The sequence below is a fragment of the Ctenocephalides felis genome, unplaced genomic scaffold (assembly GCF_003426905.1).
Source record: "Ctenocephalides felis isolate EL2017-DRISC unplaced genomic scaffold, ASM342690v1 CF-g0.4_SCAFFOLD_01492, whole genome shotgun sequence".
Lineage (NCBI taxonomy): Eukaryota > Metazoa > Arthropoda > Insecta > Siphonaptera > Pulicidae > Ctenocephalides > Ctenocephalides felis.
The window spans coordinates 40,846,881-40,859,679 of NW_020537646.1; the positions used below are offsets into that span (position 1 = coordinate 40,846,881).

Sequence of the window (12,799 nt, forward strand, 5' to 3'; positions counted from 1 at the left end):
AATTACAGGTCTTCATAACTATCTTGGGTAAAAAATGCAACTCGGAACGCTGGATTCGAAGTCCAGAGTGCTAACCATTACACCATGGAACCTACGGTCAGTATATGAAGTAAGTAATTGTTTTCTATACAACACTTCATAACTATCTAAGGTAATAGAGCAACGATACTACATCCCAGCTGTAACAATTTAGGTTCCACCGAGATTTGAACTCGGATCGCTGGATTCAAAGTCCAGAGTGCTAACCATTACACCATGGAACCGACGGTTATTCGGGGAAAGTAAGTTATTGTTTTCTATACAACAATTACAGGCCTTCATAACTATCTTAGGTAAAAAAAGGTACCAAATCCCAGCTGTATCAATTTAAGGCTTCACCGAGATTTGAACTCGGATCGCTAGTTTCAAAGTCCAGAGTGCTAACCATTACACCATGGAACCTATGGTCTGTACACGAAAGTAAGTAATTGTTTTCTATACAACAATTACAGGTCTTCATAACTATCTTGGGTAAAAAATGCAACTCGGAACGCTGGATTCGAAGTCCAGAGTGCTAACCATTACACTATGGAACCTACGGTTAGTCAAGGAAGGTAAGTAATTGTTTTTTATACAACAATCATAGTACCTCTATAACTATCTATGGTAAAAGAGAAACGATACTAAATCCCAGCTATATCAATTTAAGGTTCCACCGAGATTTGAACTCGGATCACTGGATTCAAAGTCCAGAGTGCTAATTATTACACCATGGAACCGACAGTTACCATCTAAGGTAAAAGAGCAACGATACTAAATGCCAGCTGTAACAATTTAAGGTTCCACCGAGATTTGAACTCGGATCGCTGGATTCAAAGTCCAGAGTGCTAACCATTACACCATGGAACCGACGGTTAGTGAAAGAAACTTGGTAATGGTTTTCTATACAAGAATTACAGGCCTTCATAACTACCTTAGGTAAAAAAAAACTGTACCAAATCCGAGCTGTATCAATTTAAGGCTTCACCGAGATCTGAACTCGGATCGCTGGTTTTAAAGTCCAGAGTGCTGACCATTACACCATGGAACCTACGGTCAGTGTACGAACGTAAGTAATTCTTTTTTTATACAACAATAATAGTACCTTCATAACTATCGATGGTAAAAGAGAAACGCTACTAAATGCCAGCTGTAACAATTTAAGGTACCACCGAGATTTGAACTCAGATCGCTGGATTCAGAGTCCAGAGTGCTAACCATTACACCATGGACCGACGGTTATTCGGAGAAAGTAAGTTATTGTTTTCTATACAACAATTACAGGCCTTTATAACTATCTTGGCTAAAAAAGGATACCACATCCCAGCTGTATCAATTTAAGGTTCCACCGAGATTTGAACTCGGATCGCTGGATTCAAAGTCCAGAGTGCTAACCATTACACCATGGAACCGACGGTCAGCACACGGAAGTAAGTAATTGTTTTTTATACAACAATCATAGTACCTTCATAAGTATCTATGGTAAAAGAGAAACGATACTAAATCCCATCTGTGTCAATTCAAGGTTCCACCGAGATTTGAACTCGGATCGCCGGATTCAGAGTCCAGAGTGCTAACCATTACACCATAGAACCGACGGTTAGGAAAAGAAAGTAAGTAATTGTTTTCTATACAACAATTACAGTGCCTTTATAACTATCTTAGGTAAAAATGAAAGGGTACCAAAGCCCAGCTGTATCAATTCAAGGTTCCAGCGAGATTTGAACTCGGATCGCTGGATTCAAAGCCCAGAGTGCTAACCATTACACCATGGAACCGACGGATAGTGAAAGAAAGTTGGTAATAGTTTTCTATACAACAATTACAGGCCTTCATAACTACCTTAGGTAAACAAAAACTGTACCAAATCCGAGCTGTATCAATTTAAGGCTTCACCGAGATTTGAACTCGGATCGCTGGTTTTAAAGTCCAGAGTGCTGACCATTACACCGTGGAACCTACGGTCAGTGTACGAACGTAAGTAATTCTTTTTTTATACAACAATCATAGTACCTTCATAACTATCGATGGTAAAAGAGAAACGCTACTAAATGCCAGCTGTAACAATTTAAGGTACCACCGAGATTTGAACTCAGATCGCTGGATTCAGAGTCCAGAGTGCTAACCATTACACCATGGACCGACGGTTATTCGGAGAAAGTAAGTTATTGTTTTCTATACAACAATTACAGGCCTTTATAACTATCTTGGCTAAAAAAGGATACCACATCCCAGCTGTATCAATTTAAGGTTCCACCGAGATTTGAACTCGGATCGCTGGATTCAAAGTCCAGAGTGCTAACCATTACACCACGGAACCAACGGTTAGTCAAAGAAAGTAAGTAATTGTTTTCTATACAACAATTACAGTGCCTTTATAACTATCTTAGGTAAAAATGAAAGGGTACCAAAGCCCAGCTGTATCAATTCAAGGTTCCAGCGAGATTTGAACTCGGATCGCTGGATTCAAAGCTCAGAGTGCTAACCATTACACCACGGAACCAACGGTTAGTCAAAGAAAGTAAGTAATTGTTTTCTATATAACAATTACAGTGCCTTCATAATTATCTTAGGTAAAAAAGAAACGATACCAATCCTCAGCTGTATCAATTCAAGGTTTCACCGAGATTTGAACTCGAATCGCTGAATTCAAAGTCCAGAGCGCTAACCATTACACCATGGAATCTACGGTCAGTACAGGAAAGTAAGTAATTGTTTTCTATACAACAATCATAGTACCTTCATAAGTATCTATGGTAAAAGAGAAACGGTACTAAACCCCAGCTGTATCAATTTAAGGTCCACCGAGCTTTGAACTCGGATCGCTGGATTCAAATTCTAGAGTGCTAACAGTTTTTGAGAGAACTAAACGTCTGATTTAAATGATTCAAAGAACTTTCGGCTTGTCTTAACAAAATAATTGATTTTGGAAAAAAAATTCTGTTTCAACATTTTTTTTCAAAAAAATTTTTTTTGTATATCGAAAATAATTCAGATTTTATTTTTAATTCTGACTATAGTTCTTTAAACAAATTAATTATACTTTAATGATTATACTTTAAACAAATAATTTCAACTTTGCAATTCAGTTTATATAATTCTTATAAATATTAGACAATGTTACAATATTTATTTATAATAATCTATTTGAAAACTTTCAAAATTCCTCGAACATTTCGTTACGGTACGGGAAGTTCCAGCATTTGCCTTTAGGCACGATGCCATACACCCCACTAGTTTTAATTTTTGGCACATCTCAGCTGCTTTTCCGCAATAATAATGTAGACATTACATTTTCCTCATTTATAATCATGAATTTATTATATTTTAATATTGCCTTAGCCTATAATTGAATAGAAATATTTGGCAAATGACAGTCTTCATTTGTTTTCAATGTCAAACTATGCCTTAAATATGGTCAAACAATGATAAGCGTTTTTTTGTGATTTTTTATATTTTTTTCTACAGTCTAACTATATTTCTATGAATCAAAAAATCCTAGAAAACTCCCTTAACAATCTTCACGAGGAATTTATGAAAATCCGAATAATAGTTTAAGAGGATTAACCATTCATACCCTGTTACGGAAGAATTTTATATATAAGATATATATATATATATATATATATATATATAGGGTACAAAATGTTAGATTGATTGCCACTGAATGAAGGCTAAGATGCTAGCCGAAACGTATGGATTTTAAATAAATTTCTAAAAACTCTCATACTATTTTTATTAATGTAACGCTCGACTTCGTAACTCAAATTAAATATATATATATATATATATATATATATATATATATATATATATATATATATATATATATGTATATATATATATATATATATATATATATTCATATTCATAGAAACGATATAAAAGCATATGTTATTGATGAGTTCATACTTGTTCTTCCATCAGGCAGTAAAGTATCCAAAGCATTAAGTGGATATGCGGAACAGGTTATATTACTATATCTCCAAAACTCCTTTGCTGATAATTCCAGCATTTCACGAAAAACTTCCGCACGGCCCAAAGTGCAAGCCAATGTTAGAGGAGTTAATCCAGCATAATTTAACATACCATTTTTCGCAGGCAATTTAGGATGTCGCAGTGCATACCCAAACATGTCCTGGAAATTATACACACACAAACAGATATAAATATATGTATATATATTACAAGTGCTAAAAATCTGCTATGACGGATGGCGCAATAATTTACTTAATCACATATATTAATAATAAATATAAGAAATTTTTAGTTGATTTGCGCACTATCTAAATGTTAATATTAAGAGGTAAAGCTTTTAGAGATTTTTAAACTTCCCGAAGGTGAAGTTTATGTTTTCATCAAAAAATCCGATTCGCTGATTTTATGTTTTCTCGACGTTTCAAGCCATTCTTCAAATGGGCGAAGAGTACAAAAGATGAAGCGGAAGCATTTGCTGATCACCTGCAAATTACTTACAGTGCTTAAAAAACTACTCCAAATTTAGAAATAGTACAACTACTACAGTCAATATCCAATCCTCAATAAGACACTTTTCACCCAATGACGTTTCTGAAGCAATTAAGAATTTAAAAATTAAGTCTGCTCCCGGATTAGACAAAATAACGCGAGAAATGCTAAAAGAGTTGCCCATGAAATCAGTTTTATTCTTAACCAATATCTATAATTCTATATTACAATTTATTTCTTGGCTTATCGCTTAAAAGACAGCTAAAATTATTATGAAAGCAAAATCAAACAAGGACCCTCACATCACTTTCACATCGACCAATCATTCTTTTGCCAATTCTTTTTAAACTAATGGAAAAACAACTATATCGCGAAAATTATCCTCATACTAATTGGCTACCGAACCATCAGTTCGGCTTTAGAAAGAAACATTTCACTACACAACAGTGTAACAGGCTTATGTCTTACAGCCTGGAAGCCTTAACTAAAAAGGAACACCGTGTGCCTGTATTTTTAGATGTTAGCAAGGCGTTCCACAAGGTGTGGCATTCCGGACTTTTATACAACAACTTTTTAACATTTTCTTCTTACTTCAAAACCCTAAAATCATTCCTATATAATAGAAAATTTCGTGTAAAAATAAAGAAGAGGCCTCTGCCATCAGAAATATAGAATTTGATATATTTGCTGCCTTTTATTCATTATATGTATTTTTAACTTCCCGTAGGGCTTTACTCATAAGATCTATCACAAGCTACTTATTCTTGTTCTTTTTCTATAAATTATGTTCAAAAGTAACAAAAGCGCATTTACAGTTACTTTTCAGATGCAAACGCTCAATTCTACTTATTATAAGAAGATTTAGAGAGTTAAGAAAAGGATTTGTAATGAGAAAGTAGACCGTAAATAAAAGGTGAAGACAAACCCACAATTGCTTTTCTGAATGGAATATGGCAGCAAGACTGTGTAAGTACTATATCTGCATGGAAATAGAATGTTATCCACATTTTCAAGTAAAAACCGATGTTACTACGGCTTGACATCAGGCTGCGGGTAATGCTCGTTTTATATAATGAATGTTATATGAAATGAATGTTATGTAATGTTATTGTTTCGTGTATTGAATAACTGCAATAATGGTATGAAAACTTTGATGCTTGCCAAAATCGTCTCAAACAAAAAAAAATCGTATTTGTTCCGAAAATCCATAATTCAAATATACCAACCAATTTGTCACAGACAACCACCATATGCAATACTGTGTTTCCAAAAGTATCGCATAAATCAGGATCAGCACCATTATCAAGGAGCATGTTGTAAACGCTCTCATTGGCGCAACAAGCGGCCCATGCAAGAGGGTATTCACCTAAATATGCCAGTCCTTCGTAGTCGGTGTATTTGCACCGGCGTATTTGCTGTTGGTCACGCGGCAGGAAAAAGCTTCCTAGAGTAAAGTAAAGTATGTATAATATATGTATATATATATATATATATATATATATATATATATATATATACAGGTTGGCTGATTTGTAATGCAACAAAGTAAAGCGCTATAACTTTGTCATTTTCATTTTAAATTTCATTGTACAAAAGCAAAAATGTCGGAAATGACTTCAAATTTTAGAATCGGTTAAGATTTGTTCTAATTGGCCACCTTTGGCACGAATTATGGCCTTCAAACGGCAGAAAAACCATAACACGCTGCACGCAAATGGCTCTGGGGTATTTTAGCCCATTCCCGGCGAAGCGCCTTCTTAGGATGATCGTCACATTGGTATTTTTAGTGCGAACCTTACTCTCCAAAATGTCCAAGGCACAAAAGTCCAACGAATTTAGATCCAGAGATTTTGGTGGCTATTGTGCGATGGAAAAGAAGCGAAAAACCTCTTTTTAAGCCACTTTCGGTAGACGCTTGCTGAGTTTGATGGAGCTGAGTCCTGTTGGATTGTCCATGGTCTGCAACCGAAATTTTTGTCTACCCAGGACTTCAATACTGCCTTTAAGACATTTTCCCGATAATTTCGGCAGTTATTTTGATCCGACGGTCGATGAATAAGAGCGGAATGTCATCGTCGGCCGTTACGGTGGTTCACGCCATTACCGTCGGCGGCGCTTAAATTCTGGTGGCCAATCGAAGGTGTAAATTTTTAGCTGACATTGTTGGCAAGTAAACCCTATCATTTTGTTTGTTCACAAACTGCTCGATTTGGAATGACTTCCCATCTGAGGAAACCAAATTCGGTAACTAGCCACTTCCGTGCAAGCGAAGCAACCCCTGCGCTCCTTCCCGTCTAACTTTTTTTTGTGCATCGATGAGCTCTTGCACTTTTTGGAACTACAATGGCTTTAGTCCAAGTTTATTTTTCAATATGTGTTGCATCCGTTTTTTCGATGTGTTCAGCTCACGAGCCATTTTTTTACCACTGCGACACGAATTTCGATTGATTTATGCCTAAACTTTTTGGATCATTTCTGGTGTTTTTTTCGTCCACTTTTTGGACGCGGTGCAACACTGAGTGTATCACGGTTACGAGATATGGTACGAGAAATAAAATATTTGTTCGCATTTTAATGCTGGAGGGCTCTAAAGATAGCCACTTAAGGTTTTCCAGCCAAATATGAAGCAATCGCACTATCACGCTTGACTTCCATCACGAATAACTTTTTTGATGAATGCAATAGATCAAAATGCTTTTGTACGCTTGTAAACAACTAAATGAACAATCTCTGGAATAAATCTGTCATATGTGTGATGAGCGGTTTAGAAATGATAGCGGTCTGAAATTGGTTGCAATACATATCAGCCACCCTGTATATATATATAAATTTTCAAACATAACTGAATAATTAATATCATAATTTATATAATAAAATTTATAATAAAAACTATTACCTATTGCGCGCTGGTTAACATTAGCTCCTGCTTCAAGTAAGTCTTGCACTAGTTCATTGTTACTGTATGCAATCGCTAAATGTAATGCACTGGCTCCTGTAGAAATTATTAATTGTATAATTTTAACATTTTACAAAAAGATTATTAAAGTATATTTATAAAAAAATATTTTTTTATAAAAACTGTTATGCAAAATATATTATAGAATGTATATTATTATTATTATATGTTTATAGTAATTTTATATGCATAGTGCACATAATGTTGATGCTGAATTACAAAAGATATGAAATGTACGTTCAAATTGTGTTTTTAATTATAATTAACAGGTGGTTAACAGTTATCAGTGGGTTTTACCAAAAATACCAAGATATACCAGATTTCACTGCTAGGATTATTAGAATCTGACTTGAGATGTCTATTGACAGGTTCAGAGACAATGATTAATGCAAGTGGTGATTATTGAAATGGGCGATTTCAATAATTGTGAGTGTACTTATTAATTAGGCGGTTTAATAGTTACCAGATTTGTTGTGTAAAATTTGAGTTTATTGAGAAATTTGAAGATTTTATATGATGGATCTTGGAGTAAGTATTGAAAGCATGGTGTCGCTTTCACTGGCAGATTTGATTAACTTAATCAAAACAGCCAACAACGATAAGAGTAAGAGTATATCGAGCAGCAATTTGTAAGCTATGAATAGTTAGATATGAACCACAATGTGCAAGTTCTGTTAAATGTTACGAACATGAAGATTGTGCAGCCCAGCTGAAGGAAGTACAGCCAGTAGAAATTTTGAGATCAAAAGCACAAAGCGTGAGTTTTGTGGAATGTTACATTTGGCAGTATAGGGTAAATGCGTTCAAGTGCTCTAAACCAAAATATGGAAATGGGTCGTGCCTCAAGTGTGAGAAGCCACGTGCAAAATTATTGTTGTCAGCACTGTACGACTACTGATTAATCGAGTGACCGCGTACACGGTGAAAAGTGTTCTGGAAGTATAAGAATGGAGCTTATGCAATGGAGAAAAGTGATCCGGCAGTAACGGAAATAAGTACACTGGAAAAGTGAGCGCAGGAGGAGTGTACACCTGATGTATATACAGTGGAGCAAGTTCCACTCCAGAAAAATATGCTGTGTACTACCTTTGGAAAAAGGTGTTTCTGTGGAAGGTGCATTAGACATGAGGGGCATAATAGAAAGGACATAAAGTAGACATGCAAAGTGTAAAATGGCAGTTACAAAATTGATTGAATAACAGACTTAGTGTTTAAAGACATGATACGAAAGAAATACTTTTGTAAGTATATTTCGATAAGAGGTAAGAATGTTGTTATACAATTGAGGTCAAGTTCCATCTTCAGGACATATGTCAAAAAACATGATCTTGATAAGATTTAAGCAAACAATATGTTTAAAAAAAGCAGATGATAGTTTTTTTAATTAATAAAATTGTTTTTTTTTTTTTTTAAAATTTTAATAATTAAAAAATCCAAGATCTTGTTTCTTGACAGATGTCCTGAAAATGGAACGTGCCTAGTTCCTAAACGTCGCAGTAAATAAATAAAGAAATGGTTGTTTAAAAAAACTCTTTTGTTTTTAATTAATTTTTGGATTTTTTGTTTGAAGCTCTACATAACATACATACATATATACATATAAAAAAACTTCATGTTAATCACATATTTCCTAACTATTTACCAAGATATTCTTCTCCTTCGACAACATCTAAGGCTAAGTTTGGAAAGCATCTTAATAGTGTTCTTGCTAATTTTGTATGTAATCTGGTATCACATATGATGAGAACATGAAGCATACTTTCACCCAAAAGACCACGATAACGCATTTGCCAACAAGCTTTGTGATCTTGCCACTTGCTCAGGGGATCGTGAGGAGATAGAGAAGATTCAATCGGTACCGCTACCTGATCAATAAGCATAGCCATCTTTATCAATATTATATAATTATATATATATATATATATATATATATATATATATATGTTGACATATAAATTAACAAAGTCTAAGAATCGGGGATAGCATCAATAAAAACAAACATACATTTCATGATTTAACACAAAGATTAGCATTAAATCTTTCCCCTGAGTGAAGGCTAGGATTATAGCCGAAACGTATGGATGTAATATATATATATATATATATATATATATATATATATATAATCATTACAATTAGTACAAAAATAAAAATCAAGGACAGAATTAAAAAAGAATCAACTGAACAGGAAAAAGTTTTCGGTAAAGAAGAACCACAAACTTTGCTGATTATATTCCTTCATTAGCTAAACTAACTAGTGAAGCGATCTAGTAACAAGTAAACTACTAGCTAATTAGTTGCTGGGCGGTGCAACACCTAAAACCTTCAGGTGATTCGATTTACTATTTATGAAATTAATTATGAGTAACTTAGAGCTTTTATTGTGGAAAAAACGGCAATCTTATAATTAATGCATGCAAATATGCTACGTATTTTATATAGCAAAGTACGATTGAAGCAAACTTTAAATCCATACTATTTTCACAACTAAATTTATAAAATGGGCTCTATATCTGAATTTAACTTCAATCTTATTTAGAAATTATCACATATTACTTGATTATGATCACGATATTTCCATCTTAAGTATTCTGCGCGATTTATTTTCTGACCATGACCATTGCAGTACATCAACACTCCAAACTGTCCCTTTATTAACTTCTCTACTTCACTTTGCCCGCCGAAATTGTATGCATCAATTAATTCACCTCCTGTTATGGGGAAAAAATGTAAAATATGATTAATGTACATATATGTATATAATGGGTAGTACTGCCCTAGGGCAGCTCCGTGAGCTAAATTAAACTCCAACTCGATTCAGGGAAGTATAGTGTGATAGGTTTCCCATTTTCATTTCGCATCGCAGTGCCCAAAATGGACTATTTTCATTTGAAAACATATTTTTTATCTATATTTTCAAGTGAAAATGAACATCGCTACTGCACGATGTCCGTTTGTTGTGATTTGGAGTGTCCAGAGCGGGGATCAAACTCACGACCCAATCCACACGAGTCTTGATCATTACACCCTTAAACACTCATATATATAGGTAGATGTACATAGGTATTAGCATACTCGGCCACGCTTTGCTGTGGCTTTTTAATCTTATCAACGGTTCAATACCATTGATTTTATTACAATAACTATTGATTTTTATTTTACATTAATAAAAAAAAATTGAATCATTAAATTTAAGTGATTAAAAATTATTAAATGACGTTTTATTTAAGAATGATTTCATAAGTCACGTGCCAATTGGCATCTGCTATATCCAGCAGTATTTTCTTTGCGAATTGTCCAGAAATATCTGATTTTCGACACAGATCGACTTTACTGTATTTTGATTATTTTTCTATTTGTGAATTTAAAAAAAAATGTAATTTTACCTATGATACTATTTTTTGACTATATTTTGATATTTACACTATGCTTCAAACTATTATGGATCAGGTTCTGGAGTTAATGAGTCCATGGTAATAAATGTGTGATTTCTGGCACATTGATAGCATTGGAAGATGGTCGAAGAGTCGTGGAATATCTGATCGTCCATCAATGTCTTCAATGGATGAAAACGTCGCCAAAGTCAAGGAAATTGTACTTGATACCTAAGTTAGTTCTTGACTCTTATCGTATCTAACAAATCATTACCCCATCGGCACGTTTCACGGATCGAACAATCAAAAACTTTCTTCAAAAAATTTACCCGAAAAAGGTGGCTGAAGGCATGTTTAGAATTGAATTTGGACTGAAGCGCATCATAAAATGTTATCAAATGTGAGTAATTCAATTTGACGTCAAAGCCATTCAACAGACAGCTAAATGGCGCTGCCCAGATGAGCCAACACCAAGAGTTTAACTTTTGATCACATCAAAGTCAGTCAAAAGTTGAAGTCATCTTGGTGATTTTGTCTGATTATGGTGATGTTGTGCACTCAGAAATCGTTTCAGATTGTTCTGATGGTAAATAAAGAATATTATTTAGATGTTATGCAGTATTTCTAAAAAATTATGCATAAAAATCTTTGCAATTTGTGGAAAGAGAATTAATGAATCTTGCGCCATGATACGTACCGCCGCCCATATTGTAAATGATTTTTTTTATCTAAATCGTGAAATGTCATGATACAACTACCGTAATAGCTAGATTTATCTCGTGTGATTTTTTTCCAAAGCGTAGAATTATACTCGTTGGAAACCTCTTTGGTTCGATAGATGCCACTTAGAAAAATGGCCAAAAAGGCTGAAGGCGATCCCTATACTGGTTTTATAAGGTGCTTTGACGAAGGGTCAATTGTTGTCATGTGTTCATTACTTCGATTATAGAATATTTCAGAGGCTACAAAAAATTTAATGGTTTAGCAATTATTTTGCGTTTTATGAAACAATTCTCGATATTTAGTTGACAGGATATATAATAGATGGATGATTTTTTATTTGATCTAACAGCATATATGCTATAATATAGGATGCTTAGTCAGTATGTTTTCATACTTTTGACGTATGTCTCTGATGGAATATCATTGAATAAAATTACCTTTTTTGTAATTCACTATCTTGTAAAGCATACATTGCGAACTAGCTTTATCAGCCTGACTTATGACATGATCTAATACATAACCAATTGGGGCGTTCAATTTCGACTTTCCCAGTGGCTTGCAAGACTGCGCCCCCATATCTGTAACAAATGAATTGTGATTAAGTTATATCAAAAGGTCAAAAAAAATCCTAAGACAAATTGTAAATAATTTAATTTTTTGTAAAAATAAATCTTCTTTTTGATTATTGGTGCAAGTGGCATTTTGGCACGGGAAATGCATCTTTCCGAAACTTCCGACATAAGTTAATAGAACAAATCAATAGAATGATTTAGTTAATAGAATGCAAATAATTAAATTAATCAATAGAAATTGAGATTCTGCTATTTAGATGCACTAAAATCTAATCAATGCGATTCCCAATTGATATCGTTCCAATATCGGCTTAAAGGCCCGCGAGTAAAAAGGTTGACAATTATTATCTCAAAAACAAGTATAGAATTTTCCAATTATCCTGTTATAAATTCGATGGAAAAAGATGTCAGCCTTACAACGCTACGAAACCGAAATGTATCAATATTCATACCAAAAGTTTTTTTTCGTTGATAGATTTTTTGGTTTTGAGCTCTTATATTTAGTTTATGATGTCTGAATATAATTTTTAGATATAACTTATTTAATTGTTTTGTAAGATATGTGTTTATTTTTGAGTGGAATTTGACAGTTTTGTTTATATAACTTCCATAAAGAGCCGATAAACAATGAGAAGTAGTGAATAAAGAAGTAAATTAAATTTAGAAAGTGATTTTACAAGAGATAAACT

General features: G+C 33.8%; 1 protein-coding gene and 9 non-coding genes across 10 annotated transcripts in view; all 10 read right to left on the reverse strand.

Moving 5' to 3' along the window:
* Positions 1-12,799, reverse strand: part of LOC113371242 — a 66,736-nt gene that overhangs the window by 40,428 nt on the left and 13,509 nt on the right. Inside the window, exons 7-12 of the mRNA XM_026611876.1 lie at positions 11,976-12,116; positions 9,998-10,152; positions 9,084-9,306; positions 7,382-7,477; positions 5,712-5,929; positions 3,931-4,156 (exon numbers count right to left, since the gene is read on the reverse strand). Coding sequence (XP_026467661.1) covers positions 3,931-4,156; positions 5,712-5,929; positions 7,382-7,477; positions 9,084-9,306; positions 9,998-10,152; positions 11,976-12,116 — 1,059 coding nt within the window. The remainder of the gene's footprint in view (positions 1-3,930; positions 4,157-5,711; positions 5,930-7,381; positions 7,478-9,083; positions 9,307-9,997; positions 10,153-11,975; positions 12,117-12,799) is intronic.
* Trnaq-uug lies at positions 192-263 on the reverse strand. Its single transcript has one exon. It is a non-coding gene; the product is annotated as a tRNA-Gln (tRNA).
* Positions 687-758, reverse strand: Trnaq-uug. Its single transcript has one exon. It is a non-coding gene; the product is annotated as a tRNA-Gln (tRNA).
* Positions 817-888, reverse strand: Trnaq-uug. The gene has a single exon. It is a non-coding gene; the product is annotated as a tRNA-Gln (tRNA).
* Positions 1,182-1,252, reverse strand: Trnaq-cug. The gene has a single exon. It is a non-coding gene; the product is annotated as a tRNA-Gln (tRNA).
* Trnaq-uug lies at positions 1,359-1,430 on the reverse strand. Its single transcript has one exon. It is a non-coding gene; the product is annotated as a tRNA-Gln (tRNA).
* Positions 1,542-1,613, reverse strand: Trnaq-cug. Its single transcript has one exon. It is a non-coding gene; the product is annotated as a tRNA-Gln (tRNA).
* Trnaq-uug lies at positions 1,725-1,796 on the reverse strand. Its single transcript has one exon. It is a non-coding gene; the product is annotated as a tRNA-Gln (tRNA).
* Positions 2,090-2,160, reverse strand: Trnaq-cug. The gene has a single exon. It is a non-coding gene; the product is annotated as a tRNA-Gln (tRNA).
* On the reverse strand, positions 2,267-2,338 carry Trnaq-uug. Its single transcript has one exon. It is a non-coding gene; the product is annotated as a tRNA-Gln (tRNA).